At 44.8% G+C, this 24,364-nt stretch overlaps 1 protein-coding gene across 9 annotated transcripts; it reads right to left on the bottom strand.

The window, feature by feature from the left end:
* Positions 1-1,768: 1,768 nt before the first annotated feature.
* On the bottom strand, positions 1,769-24,346 carry ATG13 (autophagy related 13). 9 transcript variants are annotated; one of them, XM_080594661.1, is made up of 18 exons: positions 24,215-24,346; positions 18,915-18,996; positions 18,223-18,303; positions 17,483-17,602; positions 16,989-17,035; positions 16,345-16,485; positions 15,876-15,916; positions 15,245-15,341; positions 14,797-14,895; positions 13,917-14,007; positions 11,377-11,475; positions 9,646-9,756; positions 8,720-8,853; positions 7,379-7,496; positions 6,584-6,661; positions 6,123-6,239; positions 5,519-5,647; positions 1,769-4,773 (listed from the first exon to the last, which is right to left on the bottom strand). In XM_080594661.1, exons 2-18 carry the CDS (start codon positions 18,981-18,983, stop codon positions 4,696-4,698), a joined length of 1,650 nt encoding a protein of 549 aa, XP_080450787.1. In that variant the 5' UTR covers positions 18,984-18,996; positions 24,215-24,346; the 3' UTR covers positions 1,769-4,695. The 9 variants fall into 9 exon arrangements, with proteins under 9 accessions (XP_080450787.1, XP_080450786.1, XP_080450788.1 ...); XM_080594660.1 differs by lacking the exon at positions 24,215-24,346 and adding an exon at positions 23,688-23,892; XM_080594662.1 differs by lacking the exon at positions 24,215-24,346 and adding an exon at positions 23,688-23,892 and having other exon boundaries at positions 9,646-9,729.
* Between the last annotated feature and the right edge of the window lie 18 nt (positions 24,347-24,364).

Below are 24,364 nucleotides of genomic sequence, written 5' to 3'. Positions count from 1 at the left end.
GCTCCAGGTGTGTCTGTCCAGTGGCAGCGGCTGTGGCACAACTCCAAGAAGCAGAAGTAAGGCTGGCTGTGCTGCCAGCCACAACCACGCAGCGAGGTGAATGAGCACGAGGTGCCTCATATGTGAGTAACTCTGGGAAGCAGGAGTTCCTTGTGGGAGCATCAGGCTGGAAACAGATTTAGAAAAAGAATGAAGTGTTGCAAGTTTGGCTTTCTCCTGACAGCAGTAGCCTAAACAGGGCTGGGCATCCACATTGTTATCTCCCTCTCTGATGAGCAGGTGAGTCGTCTGCCCGGACCTGCCCTCTCCCAGGGGAGTAGCCAGGCGGTCGCACAGGTTACCTTGTCATCGCGTGCCAAGGGGGAGCGATTGCTGGCTCCCCAGTTAGGGTTAGCCAGTTAGGTTTATCATTTATCTGACAGCCCAGTGATGTGTGCAGCACAGCACCGGCCTGCGCCCACTCACTCCTGTCAGTTTGTTTTGTGGGTCACTGACTCCTGGATGTATGGCACTCTTTGGTTAGGACCACTGCACCCCACCCCTTGATGCAGACGTGGTTAACTGGCTTTTCCTGAAGACACTGTAATTCCTGGTTAAATCAGGAAGCTTTTTGGCTCGTAGAAAGACTTTTACATCCGAAGTGATTAGTACAGCATAACAAGTGAAAGATACTGGATGTGGGAGTAGGACAGAGAGCACTGGAACTAAAAGCACTACCCTTGGGCAGTAGCAGGAGCTGTGGCTGCTTGGCTTGTTGTCTAGATATGTTGATGCTGATGTTAGCGCTTCCAATTATACAAGTGTGCTGCTCTTCAGTTTTTATTACTGATTGTATATCATTCAAGGTCCATGCTATCCAATTAAGGGCTTCCCCATGTTGCCGATTTGCCTTCTACATCTTGGCATTGTTCAGTGTGACTTGTGAGAAGCTGTCAGCTGTACACAAGAAGGCATTTTTGGCATCTGATCACAAGCGGTACTTTGTGTATGTATGGTCCTTGTAGTCTGATTTATTAGTTTATTTACCTGCTGTCACTTAGTGCACAGTATCTCATATCCAGAGCTGAAGGGGTTACTTAACCTTAGCACTTCTGTGGGGCCTTTTCACGTGGATGGTGCTTTTGGCTGTAGCCTGCGATTTCATAGGCTTCAGTCTGTGGCTGAGGTTGGTTAGCAGACAGCCATGAGCTACGTGCTACCTCCAAACAGCGGAGCAGCAAGCAGCATGCTCCTTCACCAGCCTTTCTTGCTGCTGGGATGCCCACACTGCATCTTATACATCTCTTCTACTTCTTGTATCAGATCAAAATATTGCCATACTCTATACTAATATACTAACATACTAAGTGTGTTAGTAACCACAGAGCATGCACGTTCTGCTTTTTTTCCCCCTACCACTTTAGGAGATGAGTTAACATTTCAGCTCGGGTGGGACATCCAGGTAAGTCTGGATCCAAATAAATAAGTCAGGACTGTTCCCCCCCGCCTGTGTATGGGACCAGGCAGGCACATGTTCTTTTTCCTTGCTGTCTTTCTTCCCAGAAGGCAGCCTCACTGAGGTCCTGCTGACTACTCCAAACATAGCACACCGGTGCACTGCACACCCTACCCCTGGTGGAGACAATCAACCTGCTCCATCCTGCACTCACTGGCAGGCAGCTCACTGACGGTCCTGTTTCCTGAAGGAGAAAGAGTGAGAGGTTGGGACTGTCCCAAAGCTGTCAGCAGATGTGGAGAAAAGCATGTAATGGAGCAGTGCAGCAGTCCATTGCTTACATAAAAGTTTTATTGGAAATTCTTTGAATACTTGAAGTACATTGGAGACTATTTCCAAAACAATACAATTTAGGAGCCTTCCCCTTCACCCAAAGTATCTGTAAAGCAGCAGCTATACACATGCTGTCTAACACAGAACTGAGCAGACATCTGCAAAAATAAACAGCCCCCGTAACAAGCTGTGGCAGGCTGCAGCAGCATCTAGCTCTTTCTTGAAGCAGAGCACTTACACAGTGGTCAGAGAACTCAGAGCCTACCTAGATGTAGCAACTATGTGTTGAAGCTGAGGAATGTCCAGAAAAGAGGCACATAACTCAGCCCTAGAGCATCTCTTTATTGCTGTGGCCATCCAGCTCAACACTAGCAGCTTATATAGGCAAATGTCCAGCCTGCTGAAGTAAAGAACTGCCCCACTGCAGTGCTGCCTAACGAGATGGGGGAGCTGTAGCCATGTTAGGAACTGCAGCAAATGAGGGCAAGTACATAGGTCAGGGGGCCTCCTGGGCAGGATTAGCAGGATGGCATGCCTTCTGCCACCTCCCTAGCTTTTCATTGTGACGCGAGGACAGCAGTAGCACTGGCTAGATGAAGTTCAAGCTGTTCTAGGCTTCTCCCTGAATACAGCGTGAACCAGCAGTTTTCCCCCCCTCTCTGCTGCTTTGCAGCTCAGCTCAAGCTGCCTGTAAGGGAAAGGTGACAGTGACTACCCCTACAAGGTGATGGAGACCAGCTTCCTGAGCAGAGCTGAGAACCAGGCGATACCCTCGTTCCTTATGTTCTGCACTCTTCTGATACCTCTTCTACCTGTAAAACAAGGTGGCTCTGGCTGTGGGGATCAAGTATTTGTTAAATCCCATGTAACTTAAGTCCTCTACTAAGCCATTTAGAAACTTTAAGATGTCCGTGCATCTACTTTTGTGAGGCTACTGAAAAGTTGGATTGGTTGAGTAAGTTGGGTAAGTCGGGGTGGGTATTTCTCCTTCAGTACAGCTCTTATCTAGACTTTTAGAGCTCACACGACCTTCATGTGAAGGAACACGTCATTTAACACAAAAGCTAGTGAAGTTCAAGCACTGCATTGATCTGACCTTACAATAAGCTCTACTCTGAACTCGGTTCCTTGCTCTACCAGGGCACAGAATTAGTGTTCTAGAGAGGAGATGGGCTTCCCCCGTCACCTGCCAGCAATCAGCTCTGTCAATTAAGAATGCAGCAAAGTTGAAGAAGCTGCCACATCACACTAACTTGAAGGCTGGTTACTTAACCACTCTAGGGAAACTAAGATGGTTCCTCAGTACTGACGGAACAACCTCACTTCTGGAGAAAGGGAAAAAACAAACATAGGTTAGGACAGTAAGGGGTCTTGCAATTGCTTGCTTGTTACACATGGGAGGAGGAAAGAGAACCACGAGAAGACCTACCTTATCTAAGTTTCTGCTTAGTGTCACTGTTTCTCCTCCCCTCCTTATGTCAGACAAAAGACACACAACAGCCAAATCAACCCGAGTGCTGCCAGCCAGTCACAACTGCTAATAGCCAGCTCATTACAAAAATAAAATTTCAGCTCATCGAAAGCCAGCTAATTAAAAAGTACCATAAGCTCCCAAAAATGTGCTTCTTTATAGAAGCTGCCTTCTGAATGGCTGAAGAACGCTGCAAATTCATCCATACCTATCAGAATACAGCTTTTTACCTAAGTAAGTCCCCACCACTCCACTACACTGATGTGTGCATTTCGTTGTATCAGTGGGCCCTGACTGGGTGTAATGGAAACATAGTCCCCAAAACAGAATATTATATTAGAATAATCAAGTCTGTCTTAGAAAATAAATATCTTGGATATTTTCCTGCAAAAGGAGACTCACGGGACAGGGTTCCATGGCACACATGCTGTCTGCAGTGATCCAGGGCAGAATGACCCGCACTACTACATGAAAACAACATCTTTTAAATATAGGTTTCTTTAAAAGCAATAAATATTTCTTGATTAAGATCATCTATTAACCATAAAGCAGAAAAGTTTGCACGGGTTAGAGGAAAGAATCTTGGACTAAGACTCCTAATTACATTAACCCTAAAGAAATAGGATTCCTAGTATTTACAGTTACATTTCAAAAGCAGAGACTATGAATTCAGCATCATCACAGCTGCTACGTGCAGGCTTGCCAACACAGTCAACACTGGTAAACTCAGCATGGCTGAGTGTCAGTACGCTCAGGAAGGAACTGTGGAAAGCACTTCTGTAGTTCCACTCCTGCTTATCAGCGAGCATAACAGAAGGCCTCACAAAACGACTGTGTAGAGACCCAGTTCCTTAGAAGCAGGAAAACAAAGGTAACTTGCGTTACGCAGGTCCCAAAGCCGACGTCTCTCCCTGGGCTCCAAGCACTCACACTGAAGTCAGGCCGAAATGCCCCGTTCTGCGGAATGGATGTCCTGGACTTAAAACTGCTGATCTGCTGAACTCGCAGACCTTGGAAGTGAGCCAAAGCTTTCTATGCTCTAACGGGATCGAAGACTGTAGGAAAAACAGTCTGTTAGCAAGAACCTAGGTCGAGGGAACTTATACCATGGGATCTTTGGAGGAAACATATGGCAACTGTTCACAAAGCCCCTCCACACAGAACAGACCGAAGAGAAAATGAGTTTCATACATTGGAGTCTGACTTCCTGTGTACCTACTGGTCATAAATTCAAAACTGAACGTGAACAGGAAGAGCGGTCCAGAACTATGCAGTGGAGTAGCTGAGGAAAACCAGCAGGTGAGCTGTTGAAAGAGCAATCAAAGAAAGCTCACTTGATGGAAGGAAATAGTCAAAGTGAGACAAAAGGCAGAACAGGGGTGATAGAGAGATCTGTTGACATTGTTCTCCATGATGCCTTGAAGACGAAGTGCTGCAGTAAAACTGGAAAATACCTTCACTGCAAGGTTTCTACAAAGGCATCAAACTCTTTGACATTTTTCTCATGGACCGCCAACTTCTCTGGTAATGAGTCCTGTAAGAGCAAAGAAGGGTGCAGATCAGGACTCACTCACAGCAGACAGAGCATGAATTTAAAGCTTCCTTCTAAGGCAAAAATTCCTTTTCTAAGTCATCCAGCCCCTCTCCACTGCTCTGGGCTCCCCCTCCCACATGCACAGGAGTCCTCTGGTAGGATCGAGCAAGTGACCCTGAGAAAGGCACTCTGCCCAGGGTTTGTTTATTCTGCAGTAAGAGGAGATGCACTGGGGCCTAGCCTTGTGCAGTTCCTCCAACAGATGGAGCACAATAGCCTGCTCAAGTCACTGCCTTAATCAAGTCACTTGCAGTGCTTCACCTTTGGAATTCATTTTTCCCCACAGTACGTTACAATGGCTGCAAGCCCAGTACTGTGCTCACCCAGACAACTCTTTCACCAGGATTTTACCTCTGCTCAGGCTGCAAGATCAGGCCTAGTCTGCCACTAAGCCTGATGCAGCAGAAGCAGGATCAGTTTTGAGGGATTAGTTTTGGAGGTTGGAATGACAACCACAGCAAGCAACCACAGACAGCAACTTTTAGTTTGAAGATAAACACACAAGCTTCAGAGCCTCAGGTGTGCCACAAACAAATCTGCATTTCTCTGGAACATATTAACGAGGGACCCCCACTTTGGGCAGGGCCTCTCTTCTGAGAGGATGCTACTTCTTTCAAACTAGGAATAGGGAGGGTACTATAAAGAATCTACAATTCCCACAAACAGAAACTTCACGGTTCCATACCAAATCCTCTGCCATGGACTGAGCTCCTATGTCAATGGAGAGGCTGCTGAGTTGAGGGGGGTTCTGAAACTCACGGTAAAATGTCCCCAGGTCCATTGGAAGGATGTCGTCTTTTGAAAATGCTGGTTTCTAGAATCAAAAACACTGCTGTTAATTCTCATTCAGAGACCTTGGCTTCCCTTTTACCATGACCTCAGGTAAAGATATGACCTGCTATTGGTCACCATCTTGGTATAACAACTGTTGCAATATTGCAGATGAAATAACCGAACAGCTCCAGCTTTAGTCCCTGCCTAGGCCAAGATCTGTGGTTGACTGAGCGCACTTGGAAGGGAGCGTTTCCTTGGAATCTAGCTCCTTTAAGCATTAGAGAGGACAAAAAGCCCAGGTGTTGGTAGGAACTACAAAATTATCTCATTGGTAACTGCTGGTACTGTGTGTCGGTATTATTGCAGTTTTGGGACAGACAGGCTCTATTTTGGAGCAGAGAATCGTGGATCTTTTCCCCCCAGTGAAAACAGCTCTTAAACCCTTTGCCATTGTACCAGCACATAAAGCCCACCTGAGGATGCAGCTGTGTGAGAGCACTGATCAGGGCACTTACAAAGTCAATCATAACAAAGTCATCATGGGTGTTCCCTGTGCTGCTGCCACTGGAGCCCTCCGAGTGTAAGCTGCCTTGTAGAGGAGATTCAGTTTCTGGGGAGTCAGGAGGATTGACCTGCCCAAGAAATCAAAGATGGTGAGTACTGATCTTACGATCACATCTGTCTGCGTATTTTGACAGTGTGGGGACAGTCCGGAGGTTGGACCATGAGCACATGCTGTAGAAGTGGCAGCAAAGACATGTTTGCAAGTTGAGAGACCCCAAGACTCAGCACAGGAGGTTTCTTGAAACTAAGTAAGCTTAACTAGTTGTTTTCTCAAAAATAAAATAAAAACACCCCGTAAAAAATAAAACAACATCAAAGAACACACCACAAAGTGTAATCAAGGAAAGGAATAGCACGGATGTTGCATGAGGGGTGCTAAGAAGGTACATATTATACCTCTGAAGGGGCTTACCATGGGGTCGTTATCTTCCAGCTCAACATTCTTGGGAGCAAACATGGCAAAAGGAATGTCTAAGTTGGCCATGGTCACCTGAAGAGATTCAGCAAAAAGAATTTTACTAAGATGCTTTGCTCACCCAGCACAGAAAAGGCTTTGCCAGGGCTACTAAAAATTGCCCAAGATCATGTCATCAGCTTGGCAAAAGGCCAACCACCTCATTTAAAAGGCATGAAATAGATTGCACTCAGCTGACCTAATGCACATATTCTGAGGTGGGATTTCACGTACACCTCTTATACAAGACAGACAAGGATTAAAACACTGCTGTATTCAAACAAACCCTCTTTGTCCATCCAGAGAGCCTAGAAGAGGGCTTAAAAAAAGTTTAATTAAAAGCAGCTTTAGCAACTGGGCAGATCTCTAAGATGAGATGCTTGCTTTCCCTAAATGCTTGCTTACTTGTGATGAACCGGTCTATTGCACATCCTTTCAAAGAAAGGAGGCTTGCTGCTGGCTTCTCCAATTTATGAACCTGTGGTAGTACAGATCATTGTAGGACCAAAGTGGGGTATGAAGTCTTCCATACCCAAACAGGGTGTTGACAAAGTGGGGCAAATTCAGCAGCTGTCACATCCCCAAAGGGTTTTATGAAAAATATGCCTGTAACAAGACCCTGTAGGCAAATGTTGCAGGCAGAAATACACACTCTCAGTCTCCTTGACCAGCCTGGCATTGGGGTGCTTTTTTCCTTGGTGTAAGAGGGGAGAACCAGAGTACAGTGCCCTCAGGAAATCTACTGCCAGTTACCTGGTTAATGGGTTTGTTGACAAAAGCTCCCACTTTCCGGATAAAGATGGTCTCCAAAAGGTCATGTGGGGAGCCACACTTCCCTTCGCTGCTGTTTGATACTGTTTCTGTGTCCTCACTGGGAAAGGAGAACAAACTAGTGACTCATGGTACAACGTAGACAAATCACATGCTCTGAAAGACTCCTTCATTTTTTCTGGATCTACTCCTAGTATTGGAAAGGAGAAGAACAGAAATCTCTGTCCTTGTTTCACACCATCCTCTTCAGTCATCAGCACAAAAGGGAACTGGGACACTTGTGGACTCAGATTTTTGTTTAAATCTGGAACAAAACTAGTTAGTTGAATGAGAAGTTCAACTGACTTGAAACAGCTTTCTCTTTCTTGGAGAGGGACTTAACTTCAGAACGTGTATGTTCAGAGCTGTTCCTGCTCATCACTAGTATTTTTTCAGTAATACAGTAGTTGCAGAAATCTGTCAGAAGGTGAGGGCAAGAACCAGAATTTTATCAGTCATTCTGGTTACAGAGGCAGCAGTCTAATGCGTCAAAACAGCCAGTGCCAGTATGGTTAATTCACTAAATGGCTACTATTTATTTCTATGGCCTGTTTACTTTCCTACCACAGGTATTTGGAAATTTAAAACAAAGAAAAAGGTTGAGTCTCCTGGCACAATGACTATTTACATAATGTACCCAGAAAAGTGCTAGTGCAATTATGATTTCTGGATTCCTCATAGCAAAATCTCTGCTTAGTATATGTGACTCAGAACTATGTGACCCCAAGAGACACTTCATAAGAAATGAATATGGTGACCAAAAAAAGAAGGATTTAATTAGCAGAAAGGGAGGTGATTTAGAACAGTTTGAGGCTGCATTGTTTCCTTTTAAGTTAACTTTGTGCCTAAAGTTTTTTAATATTGTGCACAGATTTGCAGTAACTACAACTATTTTCCACAACAATTCTCACTAAATCTCTTGAGAATTTAAGATTCACTCGTGAACTTACTTCACCTTGTTGTTTCACAATCAGCAAAACCAATACAGAGCTTAAAAAATACATAAACTGTATAGTAAGGCTGCAGTAACAGAAGGCACAAGCCATGTTATGGTGACCAGCAGCTATAAGTAGATGGGTGAGATCATTGTTTGGAAAAAGGCTGAAAAAGTCCCAGTCAGACAAAGCTGCTAGCTTTTTTTTTTTTTTTTTTTTTTTTGGGGGGGGGGGGGAGAAGACAAGTTATGCTACAAACAATAGCTAAAAAGGGGAAAACAAAAAGTTTTATCTTAACGTGATTCTAAATGGGTTATCACAAGCAGTGATTCATCTAAAACCAACCTACCTACTGGAAGGAGTAGCTGCTGAGTAGTGGACTCCATCTAGCGGGGTGCACATCCGCTCTTGGTCAGCTTGGGTGCCATGTGCTGGCTGGCTAGGAACTGGGGGAACTCCCCCTTCTTTGCCTGGACCAATCAACTGAGATGGAGAGGAATGATCAAGTTAGACATCTCAAAGTCAGTTCCACAACACAGGGCAATGCAGAGCAGATTCCGACACATTGGGACTAAGTTGTGGCTTCTGGCATATGACTTGGGCTCTTGCCCCCATGAGGTGACATCAAGCGGATGGTGAGCACCTCAGTACAAACTCTTGTTCCCTTCCTATTCCTGTCCACTTCAGGCCTGTTCTATAGAGCAGGGCTCTTTGTTCACAGGTCCTCTGCTTAAGGAGAGGGGGGTAATTAAAAATAAGAAATCCTCTCATCTTCTTGCTACTGTCACTACATCAGCAAAATTCTGGTGCAGAAGCAATGTTACAGGCAGAAAAAGACTTCTGTCAACTTAGCTTATTTTGTCTGATGCATGGATGCAAATACACCAGTACGGACTATCGGCGTGTCCTACAACTCCAAGCGCTGTGCTGGGCTTGGAGACTTACAGTGGCAGCAGCTCTGTCAGACAGCCAAAGTTTGGAATTAGTGGCACATCAGTGCAGGCAAACAGGTTCGGTTCTGCAAACAGGTCTGGCCTCTCTTAGCACAGTTTCTCTACATGACCTTTACCCTACCGCAGCACAGTCAAGGATGCTGAGGAGCCAATTCCTAGCTTCTGTGCAAGCTGTGCTTTCCCTATATTTACCCTAGATTCTTTTCATTCCTGACAGACAGGACACCAACGCATGCACTAGTTTCAAGGCCTCTCTCAGATGTAGAGGTGACATAATTGTTGCAATACCGGCCATGCTTGTTCTTCTACCCTCTACAAGTACCTGGTGAGGGTGTGCAGCATTCAAGCCACCAGCAAAGATTACGGGGTACCCCATGTCAGCTGATCCAACTCCCAGGGCAGCAGGCTGATAGGAAAGACGAGAGCTGGAAAGCTAAGAAAGAAGAGAAAAAACAAGGGCAAAGGGAGAGGGGAGAGGAAGGGGAAGGGGAATGCCCCACAGTCTGAATAATCATCAGTCACTGAAGAAGGAACAGGAGGAGTCAGAGGCACAGCACGGTGTTTCAGGCTGGCAGAAGGATGCTAGATTTTCATTAGTCACTTGCAAAGGTTATTACTTCAAAAAGTTCTTATTGCAAGGGACAAAGTTTGGGCCTCGACAAGAAAGCAAGGCTGGTTTCCTACACATACAAGAGGCTATGTGAGGTATGACTGACATTCAGTCACAGGGCAGCTCTGCTCTACAGGGCTGTTTCACATACTTCAGGAGATAATGTTTTATTTTCCCAAAAAGCAACCGTGTTATCAACTGAACCCATTTCCACTGCACATTAAAATAACTGATCTTCATAACCTGTTTAAATAGCTTCTGCCAAAGAATACAGATGCCCGTGGATGTTCTAAAGACAAATGGGAAGCTAACCCTTGTGAGACTGCTTTAGGAATGAAGTGCTGGAAGCAGTGAAACCCAGGAGAAGTTCCTCACACACCTTAAGGAGAAATCTAGCTGGTCAGATTAAATAAAAACTTTCCTGGACTGACTTTCTTGACCTCAAGAGGAACAATTTTCAGAGCTCTGTGTGTAATACCAGCAGTGCCAATGCCGACATAATTTACAGGAAACTGACTGATGAAAAGCACTTTTATTCAAATGAGGCTAGTTAAGCTGAAAGGAGCAATCTTTTCTCAGACAGCAGGTGCGGTATTGTTAATATTTTGCTCGTATAGATATCCAGCAAACTTGACTCTTTTTGAAGAACTCATATTGCCTTGAAGATTTTACATGCATCTTCCTGTAGAAGTTTCTTACGGAATTTATGGGAGCGTTGCTCACTGATATTACCTCTGTTTAAGAAATACTCAATATCTACAGCCACGCTTCTCAATTCTTCAACCACTTTTTCTAAGTTTTGTAGTAGCCAAGCATTCCTATTTTTATTTATTTAAATATTTCTCTGTCCTCTGTTGTGAGACTTGCAAAAATATGAGCAATATGACTTTGGACAGTCCTGTGAGATGTAAACAAATAACAGTAATTCAGGTCTTCATCAGGTGTTACTTGTAACCAGGAGGACAGATGGAAGTGAGTTTTTGTTTTTTTCTCCTTCAAATTAACAGTATCTCTGTTTTAATGACTAGTGCAGGTTCTAGGGAACGCCAGCTCCTTCTCAACCCCTGACCAGCCTGAAAAATTTATGCTGTGCCTTTTTTTTTTTCTAAACAAAAAGCAAAACCTTGTTCTCCAGTGAAGACCCTTTTAAAACCTTGCAGAAAACTCCTCTTTCTCCTGTACCCTCATTAAGTTTTACAGGCTGCTTCCTGCAGGACTGCTGTTCAGTGCAAAGATTCCAGGTGGGCTTTATATTTAGAGCGCACTGGTTTTGCGAACTGTTACTGGTTACTTGACCAAATAACATACCTGTCCCATTCGGGGTTGACCAGCCTTTCCCATGTACAACAAATATTCTGCATTGTCCAATTTGTACTTTCCTGTATTTGTTCTGTCATGCCAGTACTACCTGGCCACGTATAACATATTCGATTGACAACTCACTTGATGTGAAAAGGCCAGTCCCATCACTGGGACCTTCAAGGTGTCCGTCACGACAGGAGGAGGGGTCTGAAAATGTGCCTTTGTGACAGTAAAAACACACTGTGCACAAACACAGACACACAGAGGAAACAAGGAAAAGAAAGAGTGAGAGAGGGGGAGAGAGAGAGAGAGAAAGAGAAAGAAGGACTTCAGAGAAGAACTATAAAGAGTTGGATGAACTGAACGCTAGTGAAGAGTGTTTGGCTGCAGCAGCCATGCGTACATGTAGAGCAGAATTCTCAATATTGCCTGAAACACATTCATTTTATAAAGAATTGACTGCTTTCCAATCTCGGTGAACCACTCCACACAGGTAATATTTAAGACTCCAGTGAACACCAACAGAAAGTAACTGCCAGAGACTCTGTCCCACAGCTAATTAGAACTGTTACCAGCCAATTAGCAAGGAGAAGCCTGAGTGGTTGCCAGAAAAAGCCAAAAGCAATTTTATTTTGGAATGTACAAATTACACTTATTTCAATACTTTCCACCTGTAGACACTCAGTCTTCCAGTATTTGGAAGGGCAGCAGGAATTGTACCTTTGCATGTCTGTGCTGCACCCTTAGACTAAAGAGGGCCCAGACTAAGGGAAACACAAGCATATGGATGTGAAGAGAAAGCTCCTTCACCAGTACTGACACTCCAGAAGTGAACACTCTTACAGAGACTGCTAACCAGATCTGGTTTAGTCCTATACCTTGTAGCAGTCATTCTCCTATCAGCACAGGATTATGACAAATTGTTTCTGAGTATTACCTGTGGCCAGGTTTTCTCATGAATTTGGGGTACTTTACAACACACACACAACAGATATGCTATACAAGCTCACAGGGAGAAGGTAACCCTTATTTCCTTGTATCACGCAGGCTAGGCCTCATTTCTTCTGGGAAGGCAGGCAGAGCTTTGGACAGTCTGCCTATAGGCTGTCTACACCACACAGTTTCCAGTATTCTCCTAAGCATTAAGTTGTAAATAGAAAGTTGGAGAAAGAAATTAGCTTTTTTCCCCCCCTCCAATTTACTTTAGAAACCACTCCGTCAAAACAGCCGTACAATTCTAACTGTGGTAAAGAAGACTGGCAGTTGCTTTATAAATAAGCATACAGCATATGGCAGCTGTGAGCCACAAAAAAGCAAGAATGTAGGCTCATACTTGATGTGAATCCTCGAGGTTCATCTGGTTTCATAAAGCTTTTTCCCTCAGTGACAGCAAAGCTCCATGTCCCCTGGGGAAATGTCAGCTTCAGTGTATTTACAAACATTCTTACTGTTAAGTAACACTGGCATGAGCAAGCCAGTGGAAATTTCCTCATGACCTTACTGCACTTAGCTTGCTTTGTGAACAGGCAGGACACTACTCTGCCACAAACCCATCTCCTGAGCTGTATATCCTGGAACAGGAAAAAAAACTTTATTCCTTCAGACTTACCGTGAGTGCTGGCTGATCACTTCAGCATTGCCTGAGGTTCATTGCCTGAGGTCCTGTCACCCAAAAGCTGCCAGTTGGCACAAAAATGCTTCCTAAGAAGAGCTCATTTCTAGCTCATTCATTCAGTAGAACATACTCTGCTAAACCAATCATACTACTTCCTCTGAAGCAGCAGAAAGACCCATAGCAAATTCTTTCAATTTGGAACCGCATTCCAATTGTACTTCATTCTGCATTTCACATCCAAAGCAAAAGAGATTTACAGACTCTTTAGATTGCCTTTAAAGTTCAGTAGAGCCATGTGCTTGGCTGGACAGTAAGGCAGAACATTCATGAATATTTAAAGTCATAGGAAAACAGCAAAGCTGGCCAAGTCTTCAAAATACAGAATTGTGGAGTCAGATATATATGGATAGGAGAAAAGGCAGTAATTGGAGTTCCTGTTTTTCAAGATTCAGAAGGCATCCATTTTCTTTTTTAAAATTGAAACTTCAATAAAATTTACATGGGTAGGTGGAAGTACAGAGAACTGTATTAAGTCCTTCGTTCAATATGATGACCCAGTTTATTTGCTGACACTTACTCCCAAACTTGTTTTAGACGGTCCAACAAAGGCTTTTGTCTTTTTTCTGATTTTCCAGACTGCAATCTGGAAAATATGACTGTGCCATATGCATCTTCCTGATAATTTAGTGTTTCTTTCTCAATGTCAGCTTGTTACCTCTACTTATGCTACCTGGCATTGATCCCTTGAATTCCTGTTTTCGCAGCACCAGTACGTGTATGTATCTAGTACACTGCTATCCTCTTCAGGCATGTCTCAGACCAGCTAAAGGAGTTGGTTCTTTTGGTCTTTCTCAGTAATTCAGTCTTTCTAGTCCTTTAGCATCCTGTTGAAATTAGTATCTAACTAGGTTTTACTCAGAATGCAATCAGAGTAAGAAGCTTACACATTAAATTTTAATTAGCAGCAGGAGGCTGCATGTTTGCACAGCACTTGATGTAGGAGTATGCACACTACACTAACAGTGATTGTTCTTCCTGGGAATAAAAAGAGCCTGTTTTCTCTTACCTGAGATGGAGGAGAGGTGGAGAATGATGTGGTACACACTTCTTGGGAATCTTCTACTGAGGGGTATACCGCACCGTTGTCCTCACCAGCTCTAAAATAGGAAGAGAAGAAAAATATCCTAACTGGAAATATTCCACACAACAAACAAATAGCAAAACACACTGGGACAAACGCTGCAGGGAAGTTGAGAGTATTTGGGTGGAGTTGAAAGGAGAATTATTAACGGCTCTCATAATCTACTTGGGAGAACTGAGGAAAACAGGGTATGGAAATGTTCATTTTCCCCAGAATTATCCTAAGAGCTTCTCTTCTACCCACAAATAGAAATACGACCCTGTATGTTTTTGTTTGTTAAAACAAACAAAAAAACTAAAGAAAAGGTTTTCTTAAACACTAAACAAAGTTTTTCTTATACTAGCCAATGCTACCAGCTTTCATGTTTACCAAACCACTATCAAACAATACCTCCGGTCCTATTCTGAGTGCTCTCACATGAACTTTGGACAAACCTCTCATCTGCAAAGAGAAATTCACCTTTCATCTTTCTCTATTGGAAATCCCTGGAGCTGCATGCCTCTGGACATGTAGTTCTACAGCAAGAGTAACTGTTAACCCTTCTAAACTCCCAAAGACAGCCAAGGTTAAACCTCTTTTGTCTCCAAGTGCTTCTGTAAGGAATTTGGTAAAATACCGGGACTTGCTGCACTTAGTATGCTAGACACAAAGAGAAATGTTGCCTTTCCTTATATGCTCAATCAGATCAATATGATTGACCCTAATTCTCCAGTCTCCCTTCCCATGCAGTCAGTGGAAAAGGCTCTGTATTTGGGCGTAACGATGCCTTCACCATGGCCCATGACTTCACTCAGCATTTCCTCACCTGTAATTGCAGGGGTGCATGGGCGAAGAGCTGGGATAGGGACGGTCCACAAAGTGATCAATGATAATCCCCATGATAGGAGGGGTCCTCTCAAACTGCCTGCAAGGCAACAAGCAATGGCATTATTGGTAAAGCTCCTTTTTTTCTTTACTGCATCCCAATTCATGGTACCCTCACAGAGAGCCCTAGTGTCCGGAAATGGGACCAGAGCATCTTTACAGTTCAGCCCTGCAAGTCCAAGCATCAGCAATTTGGAGTTCTAGAGCCTGACTCAGGACTACCCAAATACTCTGCTGCAAGAAGACTTGAGCATTAGAGGATATTCTCCATTAAGGAGAATTTCAGCAGGAAAGGATAAGCAGAAGGGAAAGATTTAGGGGCTTATAATATGAGGGGTTTAATACTACGTTATTGTGAAACAGTTTCTGGTATGATCCCATTTTCTCACCTGGTTGACATGAAAGCAAGGTTGATTCTGTAGGCACAAGACAAAGTGATGGTGCCAACTGGGGTACCCACTGTCCCAACACGAACTGTTTGGAAACCTGTAGGGTTGAAGAATGATTATCAGTTCTACTGATTACACAGAACCTGATTACTTATGTTCCTTACTGCCTTATTGCATGGTCTTATTTCTATGGTGTTTTCATTATCCCTCGCAATCTCAACTCCAAACACACACACCCTATAACAAAGCAGCACTAGGTTGCCTTGCTGGTAGGCTTCATCTACAAGACTCCTGATGTTGCTTCTTATCTTGGTCTCACATATTGCTCTGAAATGCTTCTTGATCCTGAGTAGATCACTATCTCCTTTTTCTGGTTCTACGCCTTTTAAGCATAACTTCATATTCTTCTTTCAGTTCTGGATCACTAGAGTTAAATTGGCAATCGCTGTAGATTTTGTCAAAGCACCACACTGTACCTGCCACATTATGACATGACCCTTCACTGATCCAGATAAAAATCACGTGTAAACCTCAGGCTTTACGTTCCTTGTGGCACTTAGGAATAGTAACAAATGTGTCACCAGTACGGAAAACAGTTCTGCTCTAGTTTGTGTGTGTTGCCTAACCATACCTTCTCCCAAGCCGCTCAGTTGCACTTCACCAAAATATATCCTGAAAGAAAGAAAAAAAAATCTATTAGGTCCAGTGGGCACATAAGTCTAGCATACTCTGTATTACTTAATTAATTTTATGAGTTGAACAGTTGGAACCACTTTTCCTCTAGTAAAAAACATAAGCAGTAGCTAGAATGCCCATCTCAGCCTTCCAGCTACTTCAGAGGAAGACGTGCCACATAAAAAGGAAGAGAAAATTGTAGTTGAGTCTAATCAAAAATATTTCTTTAAGTTTTAAATGTCTCAGAATGAGGCTATAAGGTGACACACAGTTCAAAGTTCTCTTTATTGCTCTTCAGTAGTAGCTAAATCCAATTCATTTGAATTTATTGTCACTCATCCCTTTTTACTACATTTACAGTTGCACTATGCAAATCTATTTTTGTCTCTGCTATTCCAGATAAGGAATTTCATATTCCACTTTACCTGTACAGTATCACATATTCATGGCCTTGTTTCCTTGAGAGCCTGTAGGCTGGAGTTACCCTGGTTATAGCTAGCAAAGACTTCAGTAGTAGAGACAGCCTGTTGTATACGGTGTATGAAACTTTGATTTCTTTGTCACACCTATAGAACACAAGGGAAAAAATAGAAGTAAGAAAGCAAATTTTTAATCAAAATGAGTCTTGGCCAATTCTTTCATGTCAGTTTTATTGCCAAAATGACAAAAGTAAGGTCCCAATGCAGTTTGCTGTTATTGACCAATCTGCTAAGTGTCCTACTAGTCACCTGTTGTAGAATTATTGAAAAATGCCATGCAGCCTTGTACTAGGCAGAAACATCTTTACAATATTAGAAAAAAAATGCAGTAAATGAATATATGTACTCTTGTATCTCAGGAGGTCTACTAATTATAATGGAAGAATGAACAAAATTACTATTTTCTTTTCTTGACACTACTATTAAACAGCTTGACAGCTGCACTAGACAAAGAGGCAACTTCCTTCTGAAGTGTCACAGGCCACAGACAATTATGTGCTCATTCATCAACATGGATCGAGCGCTTCCCCATTTCATGAGCTAAAACAAACAAATAGCAAACACAAAGAAAGTGTGAAGAATGCACTTACTTTTCATTCATTTCTAGACACCAAATTTCTAGCTCCATGGAATCCCCCTGGATCAGAGAAAGATGGCGAACAAAGGCTCATTTCAGACAATAAATCTTTTCACATCTCATTAATAATCAGCAACAACCACACCTCTCAGTACAGATGTTTCTCCCGGTTCCCACTTTCTTACAATGCAACAATAGAAAGAAGTACACTGGAAGTCTCACTGCAAAACTCGATCACCTGAGGGAGTGCCTTCCTCAGAATGGCTAAGCTCCTCACGGTCTAAGAAACTAAGTTTTGCTGCTCCATCACTTGTGTGTTTGGCCTCAGGTATTTGCAGTGTATTGTTTTTGTCATACAACATATTTCATTAACGTATTACCTAACTTCATAAATGGAGGCGCTTTTGCATTATTTTGGGCTAAAAGGTAAGAGCTCTGGAAGGTGACTTAAGATTAAAGTAAAAAAAAAAAAATTAAAATCATCATCTATTTTAACTCAGTCCTCACCTCTGAGGTTTTGAGAGAAATCTCCACGCACATAGACCGTCCAACAGCGGGCAGCTGTCCTGCCAAGGCTTTCTTTGCTTCATGAGTAACCTCTGGTATATCTTTGATGGCCAAATTGAACTGCAGAATGAAAGAGATGATTCAATTTTTGCATTTCTTTGAAAAAAATGCCTAATAGTACACTGTGGAGGCCTATATATAACATACTAGGTCAGTGTCCATTGAAATATTTATGAAACAGAAAATTCCCAGATTGGCTCAGGCTTTTCATATTTGCAAACATTTCCTTGGCTGCTAATTCAAATGTTTTTCTTGATCCTGCCATAAAAAACTTGTTCCTTTTCTCTCACTTGCGTCATACGTTCACCCACAGAGTATCTTGTGTCTCTCCAATCTTAATAAAGCCCATCACTTATACAGTCCTGAACTGCAGAACTGCAAACTTCTGACAGAAAAGAACTCATCACCCCATCCCCAGCAGATCTTGGAAATGTGCCTTAGTCAGCTGGCAGGAGCTGCTGAGAGGTGTCATTTATCTCTCCTCTAATCAGCCCTTAGAGAGCCCAGAGTGACATGCTGCATGTCAACAAGAAAAAAAAATGCCAATCAACATAATTGGATATAGTAGTTATTATATGAATAGTTATTACAGTCTGCACAAGACTGAAAGAACCTTATTGTGTTCTCAACACAAAAAAACAAAAACAGAAATGGAGCTGCGTTACAAAACATGACTTTACCCAGTCAGAGCCTGTTGGGGAGGATGATGATCGGGTACAGATCTTCTCTCCAAGTCGGGCCTGGACAATTACTTGTACCGTCTGAAACAGAAAGGACAAGATCTGATCTCCTGAGCTCAGCAGAGTTCAGAACCTAACCGATAATCCAAGTGAAAAATGAAAGGGCTGACCAGAAAGTAGAGAAGTAGAGTTTGCTAATCTTCAGGTATAATCATCTTAAATTATTACATGCAACAGCTAAATGTATTTCAGACAGAAAGTGACTTTAAGCTGACCCTTCTTTGCTAGAACATGAAATGACTAAGTCAATTTTGTGATCGGGAGTTGCACAGTTTTCTTTACGACTGAACCAAAATTCACAATTATATCCTGAACACACAAACAGGAGCCTAGCCATTCCGTACTTTTATAACGTATCCATTGCCAGAGTTTCTACTTGCACCTAACAAGGTCAGGAAGTAAAATCTAGGTACCAAGTGAGGCCAAATTTTATCGTTACGTATCAGCATAAATGTAGATAGGCTGAAAAGGAAGTTTCAAGCCCAACAGAAGGTACTACCTAACTGCAGCGTGATTAGCTGGGTCGACAGGAGCCCCGCGCTGACAGAGGTGTGATGTGCCTGCAACTGATTCTATGGCTTTTTTTGTAAAAAAGAAAAACAGAGGGATTTACCCACACGAGAAAAAATTACCTTTAGAGCAAAAAATTTGATGAACTTGTCCAGGTCCTTCCTGTCCTGGGAACTGAGATCAGTGTCCATTGCATATGGCAATCTGAAATATAGCACAGGCATAGGAATGAAATCTTCCTTCCGCTTTCTGTCTGGATTTTAAGATTTCAAAATATTTTGCCATTTGAGGCTATGCCAAGAGAAATACACAAGCACCAAAGGCCTCTGCCTGTTAAAAGACCAACATGCTAAGAACTTTGAACTTTTTTTTAAACTCCCATGAATACTAATCTATTTGGTCCACGCAAAAGGTACTAGGAAAAAAAAAAGGAAAAAAACAGGGGTCACAATTAAAACTGGGTACATTTTCTCTTATTTTGCTAGTTTAATTAATTAAATAAATAAATAAATAAAACAACACACCAACACCACACTGGGTTCTGTATCAAGCTGTTCATCAGACATGGGAATCTTGCCTTCAGAAATAATATATTCTCTGTTAACAGCACTGGTCACAACCAAGCCAAATTGTTTTTTCTTGGGTCTGAAGTTCTAAAACCAGTATCCAGGTGTATTTCAGCAGGTATCGAAATCTGTATAACAAACCATTGCTGTGGAATGGGCTTCTTTACTCCCAACAAACAGTATTGACAGCCACAAATTTACCTACAACCAACCGAAAAGATGTATTTTTTCAAAGGATAGACCACAATGCCACGTGCACTCCTCTTGACAGCCTCAGATGCCAAATACTCAGCTCCCACAATCACGCCGGCTTGATTTTCAAAGTATTACCGATGGTTTTAGCAGCGCCATGGAACTTGCACAGTGCCTGAAGCCAGGCAGGCCAAGCTACTAAGCAGATTTCTGCCACCACCACCTCACGTGGTCTGGGATAAAAGGTAATTTCCCTGTCTCTCAGCTTCTTCACATGTAAGTAAATAACCATACAGAGACCATGGGGAGGACTGCCCTAATTAGCAGTTTTGATTGTGCTTTTTGCTCATAAGCCTTCAAAGTATTACTTCATTCTTAATTCCTGTTGCTGTTTTGCTTCTGAGACAGCTAGTCACCCCGAAGCGGCTCGTCCAGCATCACCTACGTAGGGACTGCGCTGCCCAGGGCAGAAACGTTGGGGTCCCCAGGCCAGCGGGTGAGCAGCGGATGTGCGTGAGGTCACTTCACCCAGTGTCGAACCTGTAAGCAACGCCTGAACTTGCAGCACGACCGCAGTGTCGAGAAGGGCTCGGTATGTGACTTAATACAACTTAAAGCTTAGCCAAAGGGGCCAGTAACCCCGATCACACAGAAAGTATCATATAATCTTTCATGGCTACGCACATCCAGAACTTCTACTTGAAATATTTCAATTAATAGAAGTAAACGCCTATTTTAAGTAATGCTGCTACGTAAGAGCACTGCAATTAATAGGGCATGTTATAGAGCCGAATGCTGCTTTCTGCATGACTCGATAACAACAAAGCTGAGCACCTAGTATGGTGGGACGTTCCTGGGCTACATTCATAGGGCACCTGCCAGCACTACGCCTCTTATTATATATTATTTGATTTGAAAACTAACAACATAAACTATTTAACAGTAGATACATTATCAAATTCGGATATCCTAACCTCCTCAGGAGGAGAAGCTTTTAGTATTGACCCTTCCCACTGCAAAAAAAAAAAAAAGTGAGTGAAATGTAGTCATTATTTTTCTGACTTAACTCAGCAAAGCACTGTGGGGGTTGAGAGGACCTGAGATCCACAGAAAACCTGGCTGATATAGGCAATAAAACACTGCATTAAAAAATACATCTTTTTCTCAGCAAGGAAAATGCTGACACTTAAATACCAAGAGAAATCAAATTAGCTTTTAATGTGAAAAGAAGTGAGAGGGACTCCTGGAGAAAGGTACAAGGAAGAATTTATCCTTATGGCACAGGAGAGCTGTCAAATATATCACCTGCATTTGCCTTATGGGACTGGAAAGAAATTCTGGATGTCGACTGCCACAAAATGTCAGGGAACTAATGGAAGATGTTAGGATCGGTGGCCAGTTAGGAAAGGAAACAACGCAGACCATCAGCATGGTTCTCTGTGCAACGTAGGCATTAGTTCTGGTATTACCCAAATATCTCTAGAGGGGACAGAAACAGCCACCAGAGCCATGCCTTGGATGCAGGGTTCCCAGAATGAGAGCTTCACAGTTCTGCCCTGCTCCGGCAGGAACAGAAATCTTTCTGCACGATCCTGAACTTTCTGTAACATCCATGAAACATTTGGAGTTTCATATCTCAAGCTCCAAATGCCAGCAACAGCTGACTCACCCAAGTTTAAAGCACAGCAGGAACAGTCGGGGCAAGATTCCACGTCAGGGATCTGTAATTTCAGGGAAAACTATGACCCTGGAACTCAGCCCCTGGCACGTCTAAGGCCTGTCATCTGGCAACCAGCATCTCCTCATTTTTGCAGGGAAGCCTCTGATGATTACTTGCGGCCTGCTGAGGCAGTGTTCACCTGCAGAATCACTCTTGAGAAGAGTCAAGACAGACCTAGAACTACAAATGGTTTATTTACAAAAATGCTTTCATGACCTCGGGTTTGCTTCCACAATCTGATCTCAAAATTCTTCAAATTTAATTTCACCAAACTTGTTCAACTCCTGAAGTCCTGCACGTTGTGATGCCAGCACGGTCCTTGTTAAGTGCCAGTTATCCAAGCAATGCTCAGCTCAGCGAGGACGCTATCTAATTTTACACTGGCTAACAACTAGAAGGAACTAACCTTTGGTCTTGTTCAGAAATCTACAGATGACTGCTTCCCCCCTCAACCAAATAATCCCTTAAACAAACAGACCTCACTGCTTCAGCCTTGCACACAGGCCGTTCACAGGTAAAACAAGCGTCTTGGCTACCTGGCTTTCTGCACTGTCTCTCCCTTTCTGCAATATCTACTTTCGTACTCATCTTTATTCATGTGGCTTTGTCTCTGCTTCCCTCTATGCAGAAAAGTCTGAGAAAAATATTCAAAGGAGAAATGCCACGTGGCTTTTTTAGCGAAAGCCTCTCTCTTTTTTGCAAGGTTACAAGGTAAATATTAGCCTTCCCCATTGTTTTGACACCTAAGCATTGTGCCTCGCACACTCTACCTGTAGCTACAGCACCCTTCACCAAGCGAAGGACACGTGAGCAGGCCTGCATGATGCAACAAACTGCAAGAGCCGTCCCCTCAGCGCGTCGATGCAGCCCGGAGGAACAAGGCAGCACACGTGGCCCCGCTCTGCTGCCAGCGGCCGCGCTGCGTGCAGGCACTTGTGAGCCCAGCGCCCAACAGGTGCACGGCGACACCTGCGAGCACCTGCATTACCGTACGGGTTTTGTGCCTGGGAATTCGCTGTGCACGCGTGTTTGACGCTTGCATAAAGGAGCTGAAGCACTTGGCACGCACCAGGTGTTAGCGTTAGTGCTGGGGAAAGCACATACGGGCTGCTGCCATTACCTCCCTCCTCTGAGATTGCACTCTGAGCCACGGCCGCTACAGCTTTACCTCATCCTGCTTTCCTTTAAAACAGATACGCACAATAATTAGTCAAGGTTTCTACCCCAGAGCAGCACGCTGACATTAAATAGAGCACAGGGCAGTGACAGCCCTTCTCATTCCTAAGAGGCAGACCGCGCTCATCCCAGTTCCCCCTCCCAAATTATCTATTTGATTGTGGCCCCTGACTGGGTTCCCTGTTCCTTACCACTCTTTCAGAGCTTTCTTGTAAATACAGGACCCGGATCTCATCTCTAAGTACGTCCTCCATGAAGCTCCAGAAGCTCCTTATTGAATCACTCAGGTAAACAAGTGCATAGAAGTTTTGGAAGCTTTTAATAGAGTGCCTTTGATAAATAGGCTTGACTGCCAAGAAGGCTTTCCTAGAAGATCTCCGTCAACGATCACGGAGCTTCAGTGCAAGCAGGTATTTTGAGCACATTAATAAGCAACTATAAAAAGATCTCTGCTGAAAAGTGCTCTGCTTCAAGGCGAGGCCTGTAAATCAAACTCTACACGGATCCTACAGTTACTAGAAGTTAATCTCCATTTCCCCTGCTTAGTGGGTTAGTCAGGAACCTGGGGAGAAAGAAGGAAGGAGAAAACTGTTCTGAATGTTGAGATGTCCCATAGTCATTCTTTAAAGTGTATGGATTTAAAAGAGAGCAGATTCTAGGAAAAAAAATGCTTCACATGATATGATACAAATATTCTGATCAAAGGCCTTGTAGCTCACGGAATGGCTAAGTTTTGACTGATAAGGAGGCAATTTTCCTGCTGATCAGGAAGTAGATTTACTTCACCACTGGTAAATGCCTTCCCACTTAGGAAATACCTTATCAAGGGCAGCCCTGCCAGCTCCCCTGGCTGAAGAACACAACGAAGTAACTCCAGTCACATTCCGTACTTCCCCTCGGTCTGAACACGGTGCCAGCCCCAAGGTCCGTCCCTCGCTTTGTTTACCAGGCCGAAGTACGCAGAGCGAGGAGCCTGCCCCCGCACACGCTGCACCACGGCCACGACCACAAACACCGAGCCCCAACTTCCGTGTGTGCCCCCTGGGAGAAGCTGAGGTGCGGGATCACGGCCGAAACCCCACGGGGCCATCCACCCGGCCCTCCCCGACGCCCACACGCCGCGTGGCCGACCCGGCTGACACGAACAGGGGGGTTTCGCCCCGTTCCAGGCTCTCCGGGCCTCCCTCGCCCACCGCGGGCTCCCCCCCCTCACCGCCCCCCCCGCCGCTCAGCCCCGGTACCTGCGCGGGGGCGGCGGTGCCGGCGGCTCATCCCGCGGGGCCCCCGCTCCTCAGCGCCGCTCCCCGCGCCCGGCCCCGGCCGCTGCCTTCGGCCCGGCCCCCGTGGGGAGACGCGGTGGCGGCGGGGCTCCTCGCCGCCTCAGAGCCGCGGCCCGCGCCGCGCCGCCATCCCGGCCGCCGCCATCCCGGCCGCTTGTTTTCATCCGCCGCGGCGGGGGAGGCGCCGCCTGAGCGTCCGCGGCCGCACTTTCCACACGCGAGCAGCGGCCGCCGCTCCCCGCCCGGCCCCGCCGGGGAGGGAGGAGGCGAGGCGGGGAGCAGAGGGGCAGCGCCCCCCTGGCAGCCGCCCGCCCGCCGCCCGGCCGCTGGAGGCCGGCGTGAAGCCGTGGCGAATCTGCCGCCGGCCGGCTCCGCCTCACGGGGACCCCGCGGTGAGGGCCCGCGGCCGGGCCGCGCCCGTTGCCCGGCGGGGGGCGGCCCCGGGGGGGCGGCAGCGGTCTCGCGGCGCCCCGGAGCTTCGGGCTTACCGCGGGGTCGGGCCGGGGGCCTCGGCAACGCAGGTCCGGCGAGGAGCGGAGTGGCTACGGGACGGGAGCGGCGGGGAGATGGCAGCGCGGTGGTAGCGGCTGGGCGGCCAGAGCCCCTCCGCGCCCCCTTCCCGCCGGCTTCGTGCGGGC

Source organism: Anser brachyrhynchus (genome assembly GCF_964034855.1).
Source record: "Anser brachyrhynchus genome assembly, chromosome: 5".
In the NCBI taxonomy this organism is placed as follows: domain Eukaryota; kingdom Metazoa; phylum Chordata; class Aves; order Anseriformes; family Anatidae; genus Anser; species Anser brachyrhynchus.
Note: the sequence above shows the minus strand (reverse complement) of the source record. Positions and strands in the feature narration are given on the sequence as shown.

Bases quoted from the DNA above. Each gene is read 5' to 3' on its own strand.
- ATG13 (XM_080594661.1), bottom strand. From the start codon at position 18,983: ATGGACACTGATCTCAGTTCCCAGGACAGGAAGGACCTGGACAAGTTC. The intron at 8,854-9,645 runs GTACTTGTAGAG...TCTCCATCTCAG, and splicing joins ATGCTGCACACCCTCACCAG to TTGATTGGTCCAGGCAAAGA. The intron at 4,774-5,518 runs GTATGGAACCGT...TTGCTCTTACAG, and splicing joins AGTCCATGGCAGAGGATTTG to GACTCATTACCAGAGAAGTT.